Source organism: Dipteris shenzhenensis, chromosome 12 (assembly GCF_047967505.1).
Source record: "Dipteris shenzhenensis isolate YYH24624 ecotype China chromosome 12, Dip_SZ_1.0, whole genome shotgun sequence".
Lineage (NCBI taxonomy): Eukaryota > Viridiplantae > Streptophyta > Polypodiopsida > Gleicheniales > Dipteridaceae > Dipteris > Dipteris shenzhenensis.
The window spans coordinates 16,143,686-16,169,150 of record NC_141607.1 but is presented as its reverse complement, the minus strand read 5'-3'; the positions used below and the strand labels follow the sequence as shown (position 1 = coordinate 16,169,150).

The window sequence follows — 25,465 nt, the reverse complement described above, 5'->3', positions numbered from 1 at the left end:
CTTAACCCGAGAATCAAGCCTGCCTAGCTCTAAGCCTCCCCAAGCTACCTGAGCTAGTCTTGTGTACCCAGTACACGTCAGATACCAATCCGTGCACATGACACAAGTGTACAAGCTCAAAATAAAATTCAAATGGTTCCATGGATGGATACAAAGCTTGGCTTGTCGCAAAGTGCATAGCATAGATTATGATCAAATCTTTGCCCCGACTTCTTGTATGACCACTGTTAAGTATGTGGTTGCATTAATCGCATTTCATGGAAGATCCATCAACCGGATATCAAAACTTCATTCTTGAATGGGGACCTTCAGGAGGAGGTCTATGTTTCTCAATCCATTGGATTTGTGGTGCCTAGCAAGGAAGACAATGTATGTAGGTTTTATTGGGGGATGGTTCTATTGGGAGGGAAATTTTACACATAGAAGGCCACTCCTACCAAACTCAAAATTTTAAATTTTAAATTTGTGAATTGCTCCCACCTTTCTCCCTCTATCCCTCCCTCCTTCCACCATCCTCCTCCCTCTTCCTGCCTTCCAGATGCCTCCTCCTCTGCTCCTCTTCTCTCCTGTTACCATCCCTCCTACCACACACCGCCTCCTCCATGGTTGAGCTACAATCGTCTTCCCTCTCGACTCTGCCACCTCACACTTGCTCCTCCTCCTCCAGCCTCTGCACTTTCTATCTACTCGTGGCACCATTCGAAGACACCTCAAACAAGTATCATTACAACTTTACAATTGGAGGCTCAATATTCAAGCACATGAAGGTTGTGGTGCTCAAAAGAGAACTCAAGCTATTACTCGGGAGGGTCACTCCTAAATATGTAAGTGTAGCACGTGGGTTCAACAAAAGGAATTTTTGAAACCTTTCTTTTGCATATTTTTTACATACAAAAGGGTACCATTTAAAGGGGATATTCACATATTGAATAGAAAAAGGGTGCACTTTATTCATGAAAAATCCACAGATAAGGGGCTTTCTAATTAGGCCTTAAACACACGTGATATAGAGGATTTACATATTGTGACCCCCCGAGGCTATTAGGTTGGTGTTTGCAATATCATTTTTTCCTTTCCCATATGTATGTGCATGTCCAAAACCACTGCTAGAAGCATGACTTGGCAAACTTTTTTTCACCCTTACGCTTAGCTTAGCAAAAAAAACATACTCTAGCACTGCGAGAATGTGAAGCCATATTCTTTCGCATCTACTCCTCTTGCAACAAGAGTGCTACCACCTCTTGTAAAGTGAGACTATTCTAATCCCCTCACATTAAGAGGTTGAGCAACATATGAAAAGAAAGATAAGAATCAGGCAAAGAGTTTAAAGTAGTGGAAACAAGCTATGAGTTTGGAATGGCATCATCGATATTCAAGAGTTGCTCATGCAAACCTTGAATCCTAGTGACATGATCCTAAATAGAGTCACCCTCATCCATATTCTCCAAAATCTCTCCGACAACTTTAGCAGTCAAGCAAGACCTGATTTGAGGAATAATGAGCCTCTTTACATTCAGTGAGATCAAAGATAATGCTAGAGCATTCCTACTATCCCACCTCTTTTGCTTAGGCGTGACACCTGTCTGCAGGTGCTTAAACTTGACCAACCGGCACAGCTTGTTACCCTTGTTACCCCTCCCATGCACATGGAGAAGTGCCTAGTGCAATCTGAATGGGACGGCGGGTTTCATCACCTATGGAATACTCCCTCAATTCTTGAAACCAAAAGATTTCGCACCATAAACGCCAAAGAAAATAGTTGTTGCCATCCAACCTATCCTCCTGGACAAGCATCTGAAAGTCATCATTTAGATTTTGTTGTGCCATTTGAGCAAATAAAAGGCAAAGAAATCTCAACAAAGTTCACATGCTGTGAATATCTTGCTTAGGCAACAGAAATCACAGCCAATGCCTATACTAGGCTTGAAAATGCTCCTCAAATCTACCAAAAAAAGTCTTGTGCTCAGATATGTACTGCAATCTCAGAATTCTCTCTAAAAAATCAGGCAATGCTTGGGTCAACAAGGCATAACCCTATGAAAAACCCCTGTGTTTCGAACCAAACAACCAATTACAAAGCCAATGTCCTCTCAAGGATGTAAATGCGTGACAGGCTAAGATGGGAGCCTACCCAATGCGTGATAAAGTAAGAGTAGGAGTGGCTTTTGGTTGTATGGTATTCAGGACCAAAACTAGTGAATATACAAATTGAGCCACCAATAGACATGATCAACAAGCTGAAAACTGTTCTCAAAGCAATAGAAGCTCCCCCAAATGCTGATTCTTATCACTGTTTTGCAAAAAACAGCAAGTACTACAACCAAATGGACTGAAAATACACTCACAAGTACAAAATATGGGTTGTCCTTGCACAATACCACTTGAAATAGGTTCAAAACAGCGAGGAGAAGTGTCCATTAGCCACAAAATGCTCCCGGAAGTAATGGAACAGCTTCAAAATAGCAAAACAGCCCTGAAAAACACCTAGAAATGTGTGTTCAATCCACTAGCAAGTTGCTACTCACAAAATTTCAGTCAAGAAATGCTCCAAAAACATATTGAAATGCTGTAGCTTGCTTAGGTGCATGAAAATGTAGTCGCCCCAGTTACAAATGCCTTCCAAGAGCAAGTTGAGGCCACTAAGAGCTGAAACATACATAAAAAATGCTCCAAAACGTGCCGAAATGCTAAACCGAAAACAGGTCAAAACTTCTGCAAGAGGCAACATCCAGCTCCAAAATGCACTAGAACAGCCTCAAAATCACCAAAACACGTCCAAAATTCACCACAGAGGCCAAATAAGACGAAATGCCTATAGGAGAAGTTGCCCCCTCCATATGTGCTCTAGGAGCTGCCTAAGTTCAAAAACAACCTGATGGCTGCAAGTTTTCACGATGAAAATGAAGTTATTCGCGACAAAATCGAAGCCCGGTGACGGAGGAGGCATGGGGAGTGAAGAATAGCTTGCTCTAATACGAAATCTTGAAAATGGAAGCGAAAGAACACTAGAGAATGAAGCTGAAGCAAGCTAGATGAAATTGCAGCAACACAATGAACTACAAAGCTAGGGTAGTCAAACAGACAAAACCCTACACTGGACCCTAACTGGGGTCAGAAGATGTGTGGTGACTATCTCACCCACAAACTCAACCTCTAACTGATATTCGGGGTAAAAAACCTTAATAAAAGAAAAAGTTATCCTAGCCCCTTATTACATAACATTGGCCCCTACCTTAGGAATTATATATATTTCTAACAGTAGCTATTGTGATAAGTTTTCCAAATTGCAAAAAAATAACTAAGGCTAACGCTCAAGTGGCTAATAAAATAACGAGTACTGTCTTGCCACTGAGACTTACCCAACGTCAGTGCAATACATCTGTCAAGACCATATAGCAATTTGACTAGACCAAACATCTATCATGAATAAAAGAGGGAAAATTACTGACAATTTTCATGGACAGTGACATTCAAAAGGATCTCATTTTTATCTTTAACTCCAACGATTCAGGCCCTCTGATTCTTCTTTTTCCCGCATCGGCCAGGCATTTAACAGCCCATTCAATTCTAGCATAGCGTTTTACACATGAACGATGTGGACTCCAGGTTGAGGCATGAGGTATAGGACATATCACTGGTGGTTAGTGATGTGAGTGAGCATATGGGTGCAATGAGTAGACCAGAGAGAGAGAGAGAGAGAGAGAGAGAGAGTTTAGATGAGTTCTGAAAAAAAGAATCAAGAGCTGCGATGGTGTTTACTATTTTAGAGAATATAAAAAATAACTAATTTGTCCCAACACAAACATAAAATCTACAGAGACATTCTGTACCTAAGTATTCTGACAACTCAGGAGCTTTGTATGTGTACCTAGTCATATGCAGCTTATTGCACTTTTTCATCATGCTCTTGTTCAAAAACAAGGACTGACCTTTCCTTCAGAGTTGTTGAAAGTTTTTTGTGGCCCTGGCATATATCCTTATAATAAAGGTGGCATGATTGGCTTAGACAAAAATAATAAACCTGTCTGTGCGTCAGTGTACAAAATGAGGGGCCAAGACACATAGACAACAGTTTCACTCTGCATAACAGTCGTTTTATTCAAAAGCTCGATCAAGGAATTGTTAACAGGACAAATGATGGAGAAAACAGGCGAGATGTGTTCTGCATGTACATAAACTGGCATGCACATGCCACTTATCAATCTATATCAAGGGTCATGGGACTAGATGGTACCAGAAATGAAGAAAACCTTGTATATGATACATTTGAGGTGAAGTCCCTCCACGTATAAGTCTCAACGTTCATATATTGCTTCAAACGTCGCACCATAATAGGTGTGAGTGTCTTGTCTTGGACTTTCGCTAGAACTTGAAATCTGCACTTTTCAATGGTAGGTCTTGTCTTCCAATCCGGCCACAATTCCAACTTGAAGTCCTCCTCAATAAGCCTCCTCTCTATTTCAAATTCAAACAATACAAAGGTCAATGCAGCCATCTTTGCACGTAAAATAGTGAAAGGTCTTTGCTTGTGCATTTTTGATCCCAAGTACGTTCTTAAAATTTCTTCAAGAATCAACAATTTGGCATCTGAGCTATTGAGTGAAGGAAAGGGCCATAAGGAGGCCTCATCCACAGTCTTTCTGGATGCCATGGAGTTGGATGGCTCAACAGCCTGATTCCCCACTTTATACAGCAGCTTCAAATTCCCATACTCAAGTTCTTTTCTTTCCATTCTGCCTACAGTCAAATCAAGAACTGTGATGCTAGCTACCAAAGTAGAACCCACAATATGGAAAGACAATTTGGGAACTTCATCCTCTCCATGCCTCACACCAGTGGCTAATGACAAAATATTAGCCACAAGACTACCAGCTGGTGAGCTGCTGTTTATAGATAAAGGGAACTCTAGAGGGTGTGTGAGACTCAATTCTTGTGCTCCTTCAATTAAAACTGAATTTCCGTCTGCCACAGTCACGCTTTCAACATCTCCAATATTCTGCATGTCCTGAAAATCACAGAACCAGGTAAACATTCTGGACAAAATTTCAATGGAAACACAGTTTTCCAGCAATAGCAAGCCTCACTGGCAGTGACAAAAATCTACATTGTAGAATGTAATGGCACCCTCTAGCACTTGTTATAAAAACAACATAACCTGATTGACATATATAAGTGAAAATATCTAGATGTATGAAGCCAGACCTGGAGAGCTAACCTTCAAAGGCCCACAACACCACAAAATTCAAACTCTTGCTTACGTGTAAAAACACAGAATAATTTGCATGCAAGCTATACAATTTGTACATAAGAACGGAAAGCCTTCCATGCGACAAGGAACCCTCCTACAAAAGATACATTTGACTTGAAACTTTTCGGCATAGAAACAAAACTTGTTAAGCATGAAAGAGTTGAAAATCTGTGTGGATGCTTCAGAAAATTCTTTTGGCAAAGAAAATATATCCTGATCATAAAGTTCAGACCCAGCACTTGCATAGAAAACTAAGATTACTCCAGCATGTGATCCAAATTCGTGGAATCACATACACTAGTATGGAATAATCTTGATCCCTAGTGGACAGGTTGACCCATGACCATTCTCTATGGATGTTGAGAGGATCCCCGTGCTGGAAGAGGTCACAACACCGGTTTTTCCTGTTTAACTAGCATACTTGAGTTCACTCTCCAGAACAAATGGATGTAATATGTATTTTAACATACAAAGGAACAAATGGACGTAATATGTATTTTAACGTACAAAGGAAATAAACAATTACACCTTCACAATGTCTACACAAAGGAGCATGGCATTCCACACATATAATGGCCCTCTTGAAATTAAAAAAGAGGTAGTATGAGATATGGATTCTACAAGATGAAAATCCTGAATGCAAGGATGTGCTCAAGTTTCATTTGGCAGTTTGTAGATAGCTGCAGTTCATGACCTGACCATGGCTACCAGGCATCCCCAACTAGTCGAAGCCCTCTCTTGTAGCAAAAAACAGAAGCGACAATTGCAGTTGGAACTATGTTAATTCACATCTCATACATAGCCTATGCAAGATATAGGCTGCAAGATGCTAACCTCTGTTAGGATGTCTATCAGAAGGAAATTTTCACTGCCCTAAAAATATGAGAAAAAATGAAATTAAATATGCTCTATTAAACTCACGTGATAGTCACATATATTATTGAGTGACCCCCCGAGTTTGTTGATATGTACACTCTAGGCATTTTGGCTTCAATTTGAGTTATATGTAGTGTATAAGGTCAAATTTGTTGAGGCAATAGATAGGATATGATGTTCAGTGGTAAAATGCTGCCTAGTGGATCCGGATGCAATCAGAGATGCAGAGGCCCTGGCCATATTTAATCATTGGCACTACTACGGACTTGGTGCTCCCTCAAGATTAGCTGGTGGACACAGCATTTTCAGCATGGACCACGCTGAAAGACATATGAAATCAACAACACAGCCAAAATCGTCGACCTAGAAATGGAACTCTACAACATGAGGATGGAGGGGGGGACACGTGGAGGATCATAGCACTAAAATGAAGGTGGTGAGGGATCAACTATCAACCGTTGGTCAGCAGATAGATTCGGCTTGGATAGCGAAGCTTTTCTTGGCATGCTCCCCCAGAGTTATAAAGGGTTCATAACGACCATGATTACAGGGCAACGACCGGAACCGGGTATTTCTGAGGAGCTAGTGCCTTTACTCCTGCATAAAGAAGCTCAAGAGTAAAAGTAGAACGCATCAAAGGACGAAGCCTTTGTTGCGTAGGATGAGAGCAAGGGCAAGGGAACGGTAGGCCTAGGAACGGCAAGCCCAACAACAAGATGAGAAATAAAAAAACCAGGTGAGAAGTCGTCTTCATCTAGTGAAAGCAAGAAAAATAAGAAATGCTTCTATTGTGATCAGCCAGGACGTTTTGCGAAAAGGGACATCAGAAAGAAGAATGCTAATCAAGATTCAGAGAAGTGAGCTAGTAGGGTCTGATGAGTCATTGGGACTAGAAACATTTATGAAGGTTAAGGATAGCAATGTGTGCTCATGTCGTTCAGGGAACAAAGATGACATCACTTGCATGAGGGACGTGTCTTTGAGGAGACTTCAAGGATAAGGATACAGGGACACTAAGGATGGCAGTACAGGGTTACACATGGATGCTGTGGGTGCCTCCGAGAGGTACCTGGCTTGTAAAAGCAACCATCCAAATGGGTGGATTCATCGTTATATGTGCACTCTTTGTGCATACATTCAGATTTCAGTAGCATGCTTTGGGAAAAGTCTTTGCTTTGTGTTTATCAGGTATTGAGGGACTGGAGGGTCAAGGCCTTCCTGGTAGGCATAGGGGGAAGTCTTGTTGCTTCTTCGAAGCTCAGTTGCAGGTTACTAGAAGTGGAACATCATGAACCTGTTGAAGCCTTTATGGTTGAGACCAGGACATCTATAGATCTAAAGAGTATATTGTTACTACAATATTACTCATTTGTGAGCTCATCTAAAGAGTATATTGTTACAGTATTACTCATTTGTGAGCTCTTCTGGTCCAAGATTTTTGGAAAGACACTTGGCCTTGGGAATCTCTGTGGATCAGCTACAAGGATTTCATTGCTCATGTGGAACGAGTACGTCTCTGACTTAATCCTGAGTGCTTCTCAATGGGAGCCGATGGAGCATATGCATCGACAGATGGGGGAGGGCCTGCGATTTCAAAGAAGGCCAATGGATCTTTCTTAATATGACCAAACCCACCTTCAACACAAAGGTGGGACAAAAGAGAATCGATCCATATTCATTCAGTACTCTCATCTATTGCAAGTACTGAACTCCTATCTTCCATCACACTAAAAGATAGACAATGTCTTCCACATTAATTTGCTCGGGTGCTTCATAACCACAAGCCACATTTCTCAACACTTGTCACTGCATGTAAGTTAACCGATCAATGCCTAACTGTGACCCATTCCACGTTAACACCTATCCAGGTAAAATTTTCAACATGGAGAGGCCTTTACAATCCACAAAGGAGAACTGCTCCCCTCCAAGAGCCCCCTTCAACCATGAGCTTCTACATGCTGTGCCCTTCCTCCAAAAGCTTCTGCATGCTGCCCACAGCCTATGAGCTGCTCATATGCTTTGAAGTCTTGAACCACCTTCTCAGTTGGCTGAAGCTGCAAAACCATCTGCAGCCCTGCCATTGCTCTTGCTCAGACTATGCACCGCCTTTTTCCTTGCAAATGCTCAGCCACTTGTGCCCAATCAGCCACACCTCCCGAGATTGCAGCATTCGGACCCATCATACACTCCTCCCGCGTGAGACCCTGCACACCACAGTTTTGGAAACACAGAAATCCAGGCTGAGTCCCATCCCCAAGCGTTCATGACTTGGATAGTGGTGAGCTGGAATCTGTATAAATAAATAACATGTGTGCAGCCAGCAGTGCCCAGTGGACATCTTTAAGGTTTAGGAGCAAATGTTGTCAATGGCAGATATGTGCAGGTGTTAACACCTATCCTCAGACGAGCCTCCACATTAGGTCTCCAAAGCAGGACAGAGCAAGATCTCTATCAGCCAGTCTGTCTCTATATGTTTTTGATCCAGGAGAGCTAATTATTGGCCATGCAAAATGGGCCGGACTCCAAGTAGAGGACCTCAGGATTCTTAACGTTTACACTCCAGCTTGTAGGTGGCAAAAGGGACCATTCTGCCAATAATCCACAAGCCAAATTGTTGAAGTGAACCCTCAAAAACATGGAGTCTCCATCAGGGGAAGGGACCATTGGTTCTAGCCTAGCTTTTCCTGCACATAGGAGACATGATGAACGGAAGAAGAAGAGGAGCTTCATCTCATACACCACTTCTCCCTTTGTTTTGCCAATGCTTCTGGTAAAAGGGAGGACCGGTCATACTGTATGTGTATTGATTACAGATGTTGGGAAGACCTCATGGGGGGATCTTTGTGAACCTTTGGATTATGAAAGTTCTTTTTGTTAGAGACACGTGAAGGCTTTGAGTGGCTCTTGGAGGTGCAATACACATGAGCAACATGGCTTCATTGCATGTATTGGCTGGAACACGTGATGCATGGCAATCAACCAATTACCTTCAGTGGTTCTGGGTTATGGGGAGCTAAGGTGGTTCTGAAGCAGTGCAAAGGCTTCTATAAAAACACTACTCTGCGCAGAGAAGTGTCCTTTTGTCCAAAATCTCAATCTGATAAGTGTCATTCAAGCAATCTTTCTTTCAGCTGCTCTTAGAGGTCCTTTTGTCCAAAATCTCAATCTGATGTCGATAGAGCAGCTGCTCTTAGAGGTTTGTAGAAGCCTTTCTGAGTTGGTCTTGTCGTTGTAACCTGTAACAAGTCCAGTAGGAGTGAGCAGGAAGTCCTAAGTCTTCAATAAAATAGATCTCTTTGTCATCTAGTGTGACACCATTTCTGTTCTTGAGTTGAATATCTGAGACAGGTGTGAATCATGGATATTTACTGTTTTTAATACCATGCAGTGGGAACTTGCCTTGGTATGCTTATTATCTCAGGTGATCTAAGTAAGCTGCATGCATTCAAAATCCTTCAACAGACATCTCAACAAGGCATGTTAGAAATCGACCAACAGAGGGTACGCACAGTGGAAGACTGATCGAATAGCCCACGAGCTCACACTGTGTGTGTGTGGGAGTGGAATCACAAACTTCTTTAACTTATGTGCATCACATAGATGTGCAGACTCATCAAAAGACAATAATCCAGCCAGATATAGAAACCACCAAAATAATATATTTCCGTCCAAAGCTATGGACACAATACAAAAGAGAAAGATCCAAAGTCCCAACCAGAGTGTGGTCCTTTGATCTTACCACAAGGTACTTCTACTATCTGCCGGATATCTCTAGACTCGAGCCCGCGTGCTCCACCTCGAGCGTATGTAGACTCTCCGTCTAGATCACAACACCTAGGTGCCCTGAGAGACAGCCAAGGTTCAGCCCTTGAGAGCTCAGTCTGCAGCACACCTTCTACTCTCCTTCACCTCCAGGATGAGGCCCAAGGAAGTGTCTTTTAGCTGCTCCTGTCTGCTGCCTTTTCTGTTGAACTATTGGATGATTAGTGAGGGCACAATGGCCCCGTTATATTGCCCCCAAGGGGCTGGAAAGAAAACCGACCAGGCAGCTTCATACTGGACGACCAGGCTGGCCGACCAGTCTGTTGCTGGTCCAGCCCTTTAAGGGCTCTCAAACCGGGGCCCTTTGGCCCATACTTCTAGGGCTTTGGCCCTCCAATCAAGGCAAGGGCCCAGCCCTATATAAGGCATATCACTGCCCACTAGCAGCCCCCTTTGCTGCTCCACCTGGCCTCCATGTGGCCGACCCAATCTGCTGGTCTGCCCTGCCCTTCTGCGCCATCTCCTCTGCCAGCCAGCCCGCGACATAGGCACCTCCAGCCTGCTCATGCTGCCACCTGTGTGCCTCTTTTGCAGGCCCATGGCCTGCCCTTTGCCGGCACCTTTTGGCCTGCCATGCTGCCCCTCTGTCAGCCCACTGATCATGCTTTGCCAGTTGCCCACATGGCAGCCTGTGTGCTGCCCATGTGGCAGCTTCTGCCTTTTCTGTGTGCTGACCACATGGCAGCTCATGTGCTGCCCATATGGCAGCCCCAATATCCCCTGGTCTACCTCCCCCATGCTCTCCTCATATAGGGGCTTACAGATGGGGAGATGACCTTTCCAACACCCCCTCTCAACGACACATCTCGGCCCAATGCCAACACGTCGATGCCGATGCTCCAGTAACTCCCTGGTCGTAATCCTCTGGAACATTTCAATGTCGAAATCTTTTCTTGGCTTTTCATCCAGTTGCTCCTGCTCCACCAGGTCTGGTTCCACTCGTGCACACCATCTTGGTACACAAGTCCATCTCTCGTATCACCTCCTGGCACCACCACCTTCAGTCACATTTCCGCCTTCAAACTCAAGCAATCCAAAGGCCATGATCTTCCAGTTGTCCCCCTCATAATGAGTGAAGCACCTGGAGTCTTCTAGGCACCATGCTCTGAGGGTCTGTTTCAACCCGCCCTTCCTTTGGCAAGGAAAGCACCAAAAGAATATCTCCAGATAACCTCGACCACGAACTCTCACTAAGCAGTCAAGCAGGTACTCTTCTGGCTTCAGTACACTTTGTCCATCACCTTCCAGCAATCTGTGTCCGAGATTTGAAGAAGCACCCACAGTTCGCCTTCTGCCTTCGAAGAAGGCCCATTCCTTCCAATCTCGCATTACTTGAGAGCAGATTCTCTCCACAACATACTATAAAGGCTCAAATTAAGAACATCAAGTACATACCAGATCATCGTACTACCTGTGTGCTTGCTCTGAAAGCAAACCATGCACCTCATCAAGGCACATACCAAAAACCTGTGTAATCAAGGGTACTCCATGAAATCCACCCTCGTGTCAATATCAACAACCACACACCTGGAGGATACCAAGCACTCCATGCTGCCCTTCACCTTCACAAAGGTTTCTGACTCCTCGTCAACCCACATCTCAATGTCAGACATCATCACTGTGGTACGCACAGTGGAAGACTGATAGAATAGCCCGGGAGCTCACACTGTGTGTGTCGGAGTGAAATCACAAACTTCTTTAACTTATGTGCATCATTAGATGTGCAGCCTCATCAATAGAAAATAATCCAGCCAAATATAGAAACCACCAAAATAATATATTTCCATCCAAAGCTATGGACACAATACAAAAGAGAAAGATCCAAAGTCTCACTAGAGTGTGGTCCTTTGATCTTACCACAAGGTACTTCTACTATCTGCCGGATATCTCTAGACTCGAGCCCGTGTGCTCCACCTCGAGCGTATGTAGACTCTCCATCCAGATCACAACACCTTGGTGCCCTGAGAGACAGCCAAGGTTCAGCCCTTGAGAGCTCAGTCTGCAGCACACCTTCTACTCTCCTTCACCTCCAAGATGAGGCCCAAGGAAGTGTCTTCTAGCTGCTCCTGTCTGCTGCCTTTTCTGCTAGACTGTTGGATGATTAGTGAGGGCACAATGGCCCCTTTATATAGCCCCCAAGAGGCTGGAAATAAAACCGACCAGGCAGCTTCATACTGGCCGACCAGTCTGCTCCTGGTCCAGCCCTTTAAGGGCTCTCAAACCGGGGCCCTTTGGCCCATACTTCTAGGGCTTTCGCCCTCCAATCAAGGCAAGGGCCCAGCCCTATATAAGGCATATCACTGCCCACTAGCAGCCCCCTTTGCTGCTCCACCTGGCCTCCATGTGGCCGACCCAATCTGCTGGTCTGCCCTGCCCTTCTGGCCAGACAGCCCGCCACACAGGCGTCTCCAGCCTGCTCATGCCACCACCTGTGCGCCTCTTTTGCAGGCCCATGGCCCTTTGCCGGCACCTTCTGGCCTGCCGTGCTGCTCCTCTGTCAGCCCACTGACCCTGCTTTCACAGCTGCCCACATGGCAGCCTGTGTGCTGCCCATGTGGCAGCTTCTGCCTTTTCTGTGCTGACCACATGGCAGCTCATGCGCTGCCCATGTGGCAGCCCCAATATCCCCTGGTCTACCTCCCCCATGCTCTCCTCATATGGATGCTTACAGATGGGGAGGTGACCTTTCCAACAAGCCGACCATGAACATCGAGAACCATGTTTCCAATCCCCAATATTGATGGCTAGTTTGATGAAGGGTGCTCAGTACTTTACAAAAATAGACCTGAGATGATCAGGCTTCATCACATCACATTCAATAGCATAAGACAACCTTTCACAAAGAAAGGGGCTTGTATGAGTTTTAAGTAAATCCCTTTGGATTGATTAATGTGACGGTCAGTTTCAATCATTAATAAATTACATATTGCTGCCACTTCATTACCATTTGTACTGGTTTTCATTGATGGTATCCACAATAGCAATCATGAATGTCAAGCAGGTGCTGAAACTATTGTGGATACCTCAACTGCATGCTAAGGCCAGCACATGTGCTTTTATGGCAAAGGACGAAGAATATCTCCAACACATTACAAGGTGCACCGAGAACAGAATGGACCCTTCAAAGTGAAATGCAAAAGGGCATGGTTGCAACCATGCTAGACCATCCAGTTAAAAGGGTGTTTTGTCTTGCTTCGTTTCACAAGAGGCCAGCTTTCATGATCTTTAAGACATACCCTAATGTTTAGGTGCCCAGATTTTCCAAGACCATTCATTGTGGAGGTAGATGCCAGTGGCAAAGGATTCAGGACCCATTTAAGGCAGGAGCATGGGCGTTTGAGAGTACAAAGAGTGATGGGAAAGAGCTCACTTACCACATGTATGACTAGGAAATGTTGGCAGTACGAAATGCCTTAATAAGTACGATCAATACCTATAATGGAGAGGCAACACAGATCATAGAACTCTCAGATTTTGCCAATGAAGCAGAAACTGATGGTTACCTTTGGTGCAATCCTATGACTTTGCCATGCCGTATCCAACATCTGGACTTGCACATTGACCACTGACACAACATTTACTATAACACATGCAAAACTTCAGGACAGCAGCCATATTTACCGATTGCAGGATCCATCATACTAGAAAATATAAAATGCTGGCATTTTGGGAAAGGTATTTTCCAAGAACAGGAGATTTGCATGTCACAAACACCTATGACCGAGTTAAACAAAGTTTCTATTGGACACCATGCCAGCAGAACAAAGTGGACAAAAAGCTTACGGTTGGCTTGTTGCAGCCATTGTCCATTAGCAAGTGTTACTCTATAGTTGCCATGGGTCATCCACATCAAAGATATAATCTCACATGCATGCATGTGAGTACTGTATATGGTACAAGTGTCCCATAGGACATCACTTGGAATAGATCTATGAACATTGGCATAATTATGAGATCACCCCCTTTCTAAACCTGACTTGGACCCACAACTCCCCTTTTAGTGTCACACCCATGACTCTAGAGTTTTGAAGACCTTGAATAATCACAAGGACAGGTAAAATATCTCTTGATTCAGATCCTTAATAGATTACAACATGTGGCAAGACCTCTGGCCTCTTTTTGTCATTTTCAATATTATGTGAGAAAGTTTCTTAATCGGCCCTACTTCAGGTATGAAGATTTTGATATGTTTGCTGTAGAATTCTCACTATATTTTTCCTTGATACTTCGAGGTACTAATACAGTAAACCCCCTTCACAACATTGCCCTAGCCCTGCTGTAATTTATTCCTAATCCAACAACTTAGGGGATGCTGACTAATGCTCATTTAACCCCACGTAGATAGATACACAGCAAAAAGATTACCTTTTGAAAACTCTCTCTCTCTCTCTCTCTCTCTCTATCTATCTATCTATCTATCTATCTATCCATCCGTAAAAGGCCAATTTTGGTTTTTTGAGAGCAAGGCAAACTTGCCTGTGGAGATATGTGTGGATTCTGTGGACTGGAAAATAATAAATTTACAGGCCCAGCAATTTGAAAAGGTGCCAAAACAGCTCCAAAAACTTCTGAATTCCAGAGATCCTTCGTAACCTTCCCTTCATGGTCTGAGTCTCCATAGCCAGCATCCAAGTCTCCCAGACGTTGCCAGGGTGGTATCTCATCTGTGAACTTTGCAGGGAAGTGGCGATCCCCAATCTGTATATCCAGCTCATAGATTGTAGTTTTTGTAAATCTAGCATCATCAAAGTCGATATGTGAGATACGGATATCGTCGGGATTCCAATTCTTTGCTACGCTGATACGGTGCACTATATCCTGTATCAAAAAAACCCCTTTCATAGAGTTAGACGACCTGGGTCTCTAAAGAAGATGAGTTAGTATGCATGCAATCAAAGCGCATGACAGTCATATACACCACAGCAGACTCCAAACACAAATTTCTAGGAGTAGCTTACGTACATACCAAAATCGAGTCGAATGCGAAGACGACCGAGGACTCGTCCGTCGAATCTTCACAGGAAGGGGCAGCGATCGCGATTCCCCAGAAGAGCAGGAATGGAAGGATTCCCGATCGACAGGATGGACCGGCTCTGCTGCCCATCTGCAGAAATGCGGATCCTAGGATGGGTAAGTCGTTGGCCGGAGTAGAACCATGAAAAATGAACGGATTGATAGAATCGGAGGGACGATTTCCGGTGTCGTTTCTAAGGAAAGCACCCACAACTATCGGGTGCCGTTTCTAAGGAAAGTACCCCCCCCAAATTTAGAGGTCGCCCCTAGATTTGTCGTAGTAGCACCAAGATGGCTTGACGGGTGCGCGGAGGTACTTCGACGCCCTTGACTTCTCACCACAACTAGAGTGCTTGGCCAGCTGGGCTCTTGATGAATACTTCTCTCTTTTGCTATCTTGTTGAGGTTCACATGAGTGACGTTGTCAGAAATGATGCAGAAGATTGATGTTCAATTGCATGCAACCTTTTCTAGAGATTTCGTTATCATCCAGTCCTGCTTGCACTTGATGTCGTTCATGTCGACAGTAAAACGTAGTTTTTCTTTTTTTCGGAGGAAGACAAATTCCTATTCTTTGCACTGTAAGCAAATCTATTGTCATTCCACTTCGAGCGAACAACGGGGAGATGTATTTCAGAAATGTATAAATAATAAATCAAAACCAAATTGAGCCAGAAGCATGCAACTGTGACAGGAAAAATCCAAACCCAAAGCTGCATTGCATGTACGACAAAAGTTCCAGCACCATTTGCAACTTCATTGGATCCCTTTTTTAGAAGGCACAAATGTTTATTTTTTGGGTCAAATTATATTCCTACGCTTTAGGAAATAGTACTTCCGCGCTCTAGCCAGATGGCCCTCGAGCGTGTTGTAACCTAATGGACCTACTGTGTTGTGGCTCCTTATGTAGTACTGCTCTAAAGTTCGTGCTTTGTCTACAGTGTCTGTTGTTTCCAAAACTTTGATTTCGAAATTTTCTTCGAAGGGCTTGTAACGCTGCAAGTCCTCTTTCATTTTCGCCGGTGGTTTTTTATTGTGCTGTTTGATCCTCCGCGGGAGGTCCGTCGTGCTCCCTATGTATTTTCTGTTGTTGGGCTTGCACGTGATGCAGTAGACGACGAGGCTCGCGTGATTCCCTTGCGCAGGCGCTTCAGTGGAGGCTCCTCCTTCATCTCGAGGCTCGCGTCGTGCGTCCCTCCAAATTGTTCCATGAATTGTTCGAGTATAGCCGTTGCTTGATCGCGCGTCGTGTCCCTCCAAATTGTTCCATGAATTGTTCGAGTATAGCCATTGCTTGATCGGGTGCGTCGCGTCGTGCGTCCCTCCAAATTGTTCCATGAATTGTTCGAGTATAGCCGTTGCTTGATCGCGCGTCGTGTCCCTCAGCAACTCCAAGGATACGTTGTACCCGTAATGCAGCAGCTCGCACGCATACGCTGTGATCCCTTTCGTCTTCGTGTCTAGTAGCTTCTGCCCCTCCAAACTTTCCATCATCCTATCGGTCTCATCGAACTCAATGTCAAGCTCGACAAGGATCTCTTTGAGGAGTCCTGCAGGAGAAGTGCAATCCATGATGAGTTTGTTGTTCTTGCAACTCGTTAATTCTTTTTCTCAATTGTTGCAGTTTTTTTAATTTTCGGAAGCATTACGCACCATTTGCGAATCTCAAGCCTCTCGGCTCTCTTTTAGCTGGCAAACGCCTATTGCAGTTGTCAATGAAGTCGCGTAGTTCCGCATACGTGTTGAAGCCGTTGATGTAAGCTCCCGGACGTTCTCCTGCATTGTTTGCTAGCCGAAATTGCTTTGTGGTTAGGAAGAACCTCCTCTTTGCTGGTGGAGGTTTTGTTGCCTTCGCGTTGCTTTTGTATAGCTCAAATAGCTGCTTGCAGGCACGACTTATTACACCGTCTTTTTAAATCTTCAAGAAAAAAAGATTCTTTCATGCTGGTGGAATTTACCTTGTCTACGTCCATGTCTTATGCTGCAATGTCCCGAGCTTTCTGATTCTCTGCACCTGTTCTCGACAACAGACAAGATATTAAAACCATTTTCCTTGCACGCATGTTTGACGTAACATATTCATGACTTGTCTCTGCCTTGTTCAATGTCTGGTAGTGAATACCTTTATGCGCGTGGTTGTGTTGTCGGCTGTGAGAACTCTCGTGGAATTGGTCTGAATATGTCTGGATGTGGGCAATGTAGTATGCGTAGCCTCGTTCTCTCAGTCACTCTGGACAACATCACGTATGCTAGGCCAGGGGCAAACACTCCTCGGAATATGAGCAGCGCTTTGTTGGATATGGTTGCGCCTTGGGATTTGTGTCCCGTGATAGCGTATGCTAGGGTTAGTGGAAATGTGGACTTGTGGAACCATTTTCCATTTATTGCCTTTCGCTGATGCTTCGAGCGTCGTAATGTGAGCACGGCCGCTGTTGTGTCCACGACGACAGTGATACCGTTGATTTCTCCCCTGCTAGTTGCATTGATGCTCTTGATTTTGCACATTGCTCCATTTGCGGCACCTATTGCGAGGATGTTTTCCGTTATCATTGCCTTCGCCCCCACGCAAATTTTTCCTATCTCGTTGAAGCTTTTGTCCTCCAACCATTCTTTGAGAGCTGGTTCGCTCGCGGCGTTACTGTGTATTTGAACATGCACAATCATCTCGGGAGTGTTGAATTTCTCCACAAGCTCATCGTTGAAGGTAGCGACATCAACTCTGTGCGTGCAAATGATGGTTGTTTCGGCATCGATGAAGTGGCATGCACCTTCCTTGTCGACAATGCACTACCCCAAACAGTCGGAAATCTCGTCAGTTGTGGGCGTCCTGAGTCTTATGGTATGCAAGAATGCCAGGAACGGCATGTCTCGTGCATGTCGCACCGAGAATTGCATGTGGTACATTTTCGCTTGAGCCCAGTGCGCGGAGGACGTGATGTGGCACGGCTCGCAGAGATCCTCGCGGTGTTTGCAGACTGGCGGTAATTGTGCCAGGTCACCAAAAATTATGAGCATTTTGTGTCTGAATGGCTCATGTAATGTGCTTATAGTCACATTGACGATTTGTCTTACCACGAGATCGAAAGTCATCCTTGTTAGCATGGACATCTCGTCAATGATGATCGCGTTGGCTTCCTTGATTGCGAGGTGTCGCTCATCCGTCTCATGGATGTTCAGTGGGTACTGGACTGCTACGCACAGGGATCTTGAATTGGTAGTGTACAGTGGTTGCAATCCCGCTCAGCCGCGCATCGCAGCCGCCCCTGTTGATGCACAGAGTATTGCCGTTTTGTTTTGCGCTACCAGATGCGAAACATAGTACCATATCAAGAAGCTTTTGCCGCTACCTGGTGTTCCACAGACAACGTGCAGCCCCGAGCTTGTTGAAGCTAGGCTTTCGAAGACTCTTTGTTGTTCTACTGTCAATGCGGCATTGGCGACGGTGCGAAACTCGGCCATTTTTTCCAAGATCCTCGCGCGTGTTGGCCCTTCGACGGTTTGCTGGTCGATGTCAGGCGCTTCCATCGGGCAGTCTCGGATGATCGCAACCTTTTGCAATATCATATTGATCAACTGGTCCGTGTGGTCAGTCGCTAGCAAGTTCCTTTGCGTGTATTCGATCACATACATCTTGAGGTCCTCGTTGCTCAATATGAGGCCGCGCATTTGGCATTCGACAAAGTAGGATCCAGCTGTGTTGGCAGGTGATATGAGCTCCGTTTCATTTCTGAAGCTGAGTTTTCGCAAGAGCACGTTGTAGAAGTACCCCTCTGGTTGATATCCAGGGTGGTAGTCAGTGAATCTGACTACTCGCTCACATTTTGCGATCTTGTTGCCTAAGAGGTCAAGACCGACCGTTCCACGTTGCGTTTCCTTGGGCTTTCGGATCACATATTGCCTATGGTAATCGTAGAACGTGCTATCCTCGATGATGCTCGGTCTCCCGCAGTATATGTCGACCGGGTGCAGGGTGACGTTGTTGTTTCGCGAGACGATGCGTTGTCTTAGAGATGGTGGGGAGGAGTAGACATAGTGAACGGTCTCGCTCCTTGTGATTGTTGGTATCTGCATGCAGTTTAGCGCGGCCTCTGTTGGAGAGGTTGGTTTTGATAGGAGGCTCGTGGCGATGAGTTTCAGCTTTACTTCGTCGAGATGTTGCAACCCCAAACGCGAGGCGTCTTCTGAACGGATGTTCAGTTTGCCCATTGGTTCAGATTTCATCGCGTACTTGAGGAGGTAGTGAGAGATTGAAGAGTTTGTCACCCGCTGTATGTTCATGTGCGCACCCCACAACAGTAACACGGAAGGGTGGTAAGGGACGATGTTTTGGTGCTCATGTCTCGGCCGGTAATACAACCAACGTTGCGTCAGAGGGTCGAGGATGGGTTCATATTCTGGCTGTGTTGCGAAAGGGAAGCCGTGCTTGCAACTGTGGTGTGACGGTCCGACGTAGCACGCTTTCTTGCATACGTGCAACTGCTTCCTCTCGCAGCCTTGTGTTTCGAGGATCCAGGGCCTCGTCCCTGGGGACGTAAGCCGCAATCTCATTTGCAATTCGCTGACGGTCATCATGGTGGACCCACAATATGACATGGGCATGTAGGGAGCCCCTGTTTTGTATCTCATAACGAACGACATGGTGTTGTATTCGGCCAAGCAGACCGTCGGATGAAAGCAAATGCTTGCGCATGAACATGTGAAAGCGTGCGTGGAAAAGTGCCACGCATTCAATAGGACAGTCCTTCCAAGTGAATTGCGCATTATAATGTGTTGCGATGCTCTCGATCACATTAATTTCTTGCCACCGTGTATCGGTGACCTCGTCTGCAGTGAATGTCAGAAAGAAATCTGGGAGGCCCCAAGCATCGACCATTGTTATGAGGTCCTTTAGTTGCCGTCGATGCCACGATGGGGACCCCAGCATTGTTGATGGCATGCTGTAGCAAAGCACGTGTCTCATTGCGTCTTCATCGGTCGTGGCAGAGTTGGCTTTCCTATATTGGTCGATGTCTCGTTGCAAGCATGTAGAGTTGCTTGAATTGGCAATCATCACTGCCTGTTTTAACTGGAACATGATCAACAAGTACGGCTTGTAGAGCGTGTAGATAGAGAATAAGGTGCATATTCTCATTTTCACATAGTTGCTGAACTGTATGCAGCCATCATAGTAGCCCCATCCGAAAGGGAACTGGAAGGGGAACACTGCTGACTCCATGGTTATGTCAACGCACGCACTGCCAGCTGCTGCTACTCCGTCGACGTGGAATGAAGCGACCCTCTCTGAAAGCAGTTCTGTACCCCGTAGCTGTATGGAGGCAAACTCATGCTTGTCCCTTGCATCAAAGGCGCGACGGTTCGCGGGGTCCACCATGTTTTGCAAAAGCAGGAGCTCAGGCTGAGATTCCGCTATTGACATTAACTCGAATGGAGCTGTCTCATCGTGTAGTTCCAAGAAACCTGCAATGGTTTGAGGACTCAAGATGCACATACCCATCTTGATGTCCGCACGCTCTGCTAAAGAATTGTACTTGCGCAATATTGGATTGTTCTCGATGTTGTATGCGAGCACACCTGACAGCTCGTTCGTCACGATTTGTTGAGCCGAGCTTAGTGGGACGTTTCGCCACGATATCAGAGGATTGTCTAGAAGTGACCTTCGATCGAGTGTGCCACGAGCAATCGCATTTGCAGTCGTGGTAACTGAAATGGATACATCTATGATGCTTAGCAGTTGCGTGTGGAGGTAGTTTGTTTTAAGCAATTGCCGAGAGTACTGTGGCATCAACCGCACAATGTATCTGCTCCGCTGGGCATCTCGTGTGCAGCTTTGGCATTTCCAGTAAGTCACTTGCATGCCCATATTCTCGCAGGCATCCAAAAGTATCATGTTTCCGAGTGCGGCGCTGTGGCTCAAGATGCCTATGCCTTGCGAAGAAACGATCCTTTGAGCGTGGTTATGCCACAGACACCGCAGATTTGAAGGCTAGAGAAAATAGCCGCGCAATTACTAACCCATTGCTTGTATCTATCTGCGATGGTCAACCACGATGACGTAGCTGGCCTCAAGGACATCTTTCTTGATGTTATATCAAGTTGAATAGCTCGACCTCTGGCTGCTCTGAGCGTTGACGAATGGTCATGTTCGAAGGAGTTTCCGGTGGTCATTTCTACATCGTGACATGAATCGATGTCTTATGTTCGGGTTTAAACACCTACAAGGATTAATAATAAAAACCGTCAACAATTTCACTCACGTGGTTTTGTCTAAACGCAACAGGAAAAACAAAATGGACTGAACCTCTATCTTTAGAAGGTGAAAGAATTGATAAAATAACTTGAATCAAGCAAATACATTTTGTTGTGCGTACCTTTAGGAGAAGACACTCGTTTGGAGGCTGCAAACATCTCGAAAACAGAAGTGTTGCAGACATGATTAGTATGCTGGTCGAACCAAGCAAATGTAATGTTCCCTTGCGGAAACAGAATGTGCCAAGAAGTGTGCGTGCTCAAGATGAGGTGTAAAAAAAAAAAAACCATACGTAATGTATGGTGGAGAGCCGGCACATGTCTCTCCAAAAATTATATATCATAGGGGAACGTGCCATCCCCCCGTTTCGAATAGTCAAGCGCATTAATGCGGAGCAGAGCAACAGACGGCGCAGAAACATTTCAGAATTGAAATGACCATACATTCTACTTACGTGGAGTATCCTTTGTGACGTCCACAGCTCGACGAGAAGTCGCCTATTTCTTTGCTGGAATGTTGGAATCTGAAAAACAATCATGATTAGTCAATATGCATTCCTCATGTTCTGCATGTTTGGATATGTTGGTTAGCATATGTGCAATTTCCTAAAGATGATAAATTCAAGCACAAAAGCTATACACAATCTAACGATCAAAGATGTTCAAACCATCAAGGTAATCATCTACTTACGTGGAGTATCTTTTGTGACGTCCACAGCTCGACGAGAAGTCGCCTATTTCTTTGCAACACCTACAAGAAAAGACTTCAAGCCCCAGTCGACAAACGGCAACCTTAACAAGATGCACGTATTTGTGTTTGGGCAAAAAAGCCTTGTTAGTGTTGCCACTTTTGGCCACTATCAGTGACCAAAAACTCTCTGCAGTGCGTTAATTAGAGGCTGTGGCAAACGCCTTCATCACTAGCTGCGCAAACAAATCCATCATCTCATTGTCTAGAGGATGTTGGAGAGTGACATGCATCATTCAGCTAGCATGATGATGTAGGTCTCGTCTATGGCGACATGCTGCCTAAGAGTTGAGAATTCAAGCGATGAGATGAGTTGCTTTCTAGATTTCGACAGGTGCTTGCAGCAAATAGCATGAGGCGGTGAAGGATGTTAACGATAAAGTCTTTTGTTGCCCTTAGGTCAGCTTCCTGCAATAAGCCTTGAGAGCCTGGCAAAGATTGATTTCCATTCCATTTTATCCCATTCGAATAAGGCCTGATGAATTTCTCACCACGCTGCCAATTGAAATGGATTTCCTATGTTCCATATCAGCACCTACCTCTTCGTAGCCATCACCACAACTTCGATCCTTCCACCTTCGTCCAAATGCTTGGACTACAGAATGCTTGCCCAACGGTATCATCATGCCAATACACGACGATAAGATGTCGCAAGAATAATGGCAAACTGGATAAGTGCAAAGTTGTGGGATTGCCTGCTTTTCTGGAGTCACCACACTTTACTTCCTTCCATGAACCGTGAGAGGCACTCTGTGCGCTCGAAAAAGGAAGGTCTCCGTTTAATGAAAAAGGAAGGTCTGCCAATTGAAATGGATTTCCTACGTTCCATATCAGCACCTACCTCTTCGTAGCCATCACCACAACTTCGATCCTTCCACCTTCGTCCAAATGCTTGGACTACAGAATGCTTGCCCAAACGGTATCATCATGCCAATACACGATGCCAATACACGACGGTAAGATGTCGCAAGAATAATGGCAAACTGGATAAGTGCGAAGTTGTGGGATTGCCTGCTTTTCTGGAGTCACCACACTTTACTTCCTTCCATGAACCGTGAGAGGCACTCTGTGCGCTCGAAAAAGGAAGGTCTCCGTTTAATGATAGAATGCAAGCTTCTAGTAGTATGGGAGGACAAAAACGCGGCCAAGCAAGCTAACAAACGAGAGAAAGAGATCCACACACAGACAGAATTAGAAATCGAGCATGAAAAAAGAGAGGATTGCAATCGACGTGATGTATAAGTTCTCATGTCAGGTAGCTATTCTGTCTCGCATCAATCCACCATCAACGCTTCACTCCAAAGAATCACCTATGTTGTGGCTACACCAGAGCGACGGCATTAGGAGCTACTAGAACAACGAGATCTGCACATGAAACTGTGTCGGAGCACTTCCCTTCAATCCAGAGCTGCCTTGATTACGTTGATGAAGTGACAAGCGATGATCACCTCGACATGAAATTAAAACACGAATTCTGGACATGAAACCTAGAAAATAAGTGGATTCGCATTGAAGCTTGAGGAGTTCAAAAAGGGCACTGCGAATGAGATGGAAGGGCTTCAAGTTTGGGCTAGAGGCAGCAAAAATTGTTAGCTGAAGTCTGTTGGTTGTGCACTCAGAGAAGAATCGTTCACAGAGAGTTAAAGAAATAGTGGGAGATCAGGGAAGTTGCAACAGTGAAGCACTAAAAATCTGTTTACGATTGGCTACTTTGAATCCAAGCACAAACAACGATTGATGATCTAATAAATGAGTTGAAGGCAAGTAAGGAAGTAGAAGCAAACCTGATGGTGATGATGAACAAACAGCAACACACTTGAAATTACAATGTTTTTTTATGTTTCACCTATATTTAAAGGTTTTGCCTTGGCTTTTTACGCAGTTGGCTTTTTACGCAGCTTTTCAAAAGCTTTCAAAGCTTTTGGGCTTTCAGAATTAAAAAAATCTAAGGGTGTATATTGTGCCATGTGGAAGCACAGGATTTCAGAATTTGAAAAAACGTCCTAGTGCTGGCCAAGTAACTAGATCCAGGCAGGCAGCTGTTATGTAGTTGTTATTATAACAGCTACATAATTTGTGAAAATATGTTGAATACAAACAAGAATCATTCTTGTTTTGGTATTTTATGAATGGAGATGAATAATAGTGTAGTTGTTACTGCTACATAATTTGTGAAAATATGTTGAATACAAACAAGCATCGTTCTTGTTTTGGTATTTTATAAATGGAGACTCTGGCAAAAGTATCACTTAACAGTAGTTCAAAATTGGAAGTCTTGTTCATGTATCAAAAAATGGACTTCCATGCAAGTACTCTAGACTATGTTTCTATTTTCAAGCAAGTATTTCAAAATTGAAAGTCATATTCAAGTATCAAAAATGGACTTCCATGCAAGTACTCTGGACTATGTCTCTATTTTTGAGGAAGTAGTATTTTTTTGTAGATGACGGATTTCCACGGAGATTGTTGTAGCCACTTGTCGAGTCGGTTGTGTTGAATTCTTTTATGAATTTTTGCTCCAGTGTATTTGCCTTGCATTTTTTGTCCGTTGTTCTTAGGACTTCTGACAAAGAAGATGAAGAAGAGCTTGCAAAACCACAACGGCAACGGGCCATTTGTGAAGGTCGCTAGTTTGTCTGATGTATCGCTTTGTTGTAGGAATGCATTAAATACAGCATATGTAATGAGGGCCCTCTTTGCCTTGTTCTTTGTCTTCGTTGTGCTTTCATATGTGTAATACGACATTCAAGAGCTATGAGTTATTTCATGATTATGTGAGAATGAAGAGAGCATGTTTTGTAAGATTTGTAGTGAAGGATTTACTTGCAGGCGGTGGTGTTACGTCTGTCTTCGTCAAGAAGAAATCGAAATTTTCACCGTATGCTTGTTTTGCAAATTTGAGATCAATAACAGCAGTCACATGTTCTATTGTAATCGGAAACTCCTTTCCTTTTTTTGCTCCATCACTTTGGTACATGTTGTTGAACTCTATTAGTATCATACTTCCAGTCTTTCGATCTATTTTGAGAAGCTCATCCAACCTGACGTTGTGACCAAAATGAAGAGCTTCAAGGTAGTAAGTTGAAATCCCTTCTGAATGTTGATCTATTATAGCTTGTGCTTCTGTTCTCAATATCATTGGAGTAATGAGATCATCCTTATTTGTGATTTTTTGAATAAGGTACTTTGTTAGTCCTGCATCATTCTTACATTGAGTTTTCGAACAAGAAAGCAAATTTGAATTTGTAAAGTCAAACATCATGATATTTATTATCAGCCCTCATGTCTTTGTCCCCATGTTCTTCTTTCCATTGCTGTACGTCATGTTGATTGTCGTCCATGAAATTCCTGAGCTCTTGTAGTGTGCTCCATTCGTAAATGTATTCTTGTGGCTCTTTTCCTGCCATGTTTGCGAGTCGCATCTGAGCTGTATACAAGAAGTAACTTTGCCCCTTTCTTCTTTTTGCTGATTTCTCGTGATCTTGTTGAGCCAATCGAGCTTTGTTTTTCAA

General features: G+C 44.4%; 1 protein-coding gene across 2 annotated transcripts; it reads right to left on the bottom strand.

Moving 5' to 3' along the window:
- Nucleotides 1–1,401: 1,401 nt before the first annotated feature.
- LOC147895886 (protein TUNICAMYCIN INDUCED 1-like) lies at nt 1,402–15,292 on the bottom strand. 2 transcript variants are annotated; one of them, XM_087382127.1, is made up of 4 exons: nt 14,913–15,292; nt 14,423–14,764; nt 4,235–4,996; nt 1,402–1,782 (listed from the first exon to the last, which is right to left on the bottom strand). In XM_087382127.1, exons 1-4 carry the CDS (start codon nt 15,048–15,050, stop codon nt 1,630–1,632), a joined length of 1,395 nt encoding a protein of 464 aa, XP_087238253.1. In that variant the 5' UTR covers nt 15,051–15,292; the 3' UTR covers nt 1,402–1,629. The 2 variants fall into 2 exon arrangements, with proteins under 2 accessions (XP_087238253.1, XP_087238251.1); XM_087382125.1 differs by having other exon boundaries at nt 1,404–1,782; nt 4,235–5,005; nt 14,913–15,290.
- Nucleotides 15,293–25,465: the final 10,173 nt, after the last annotated feature.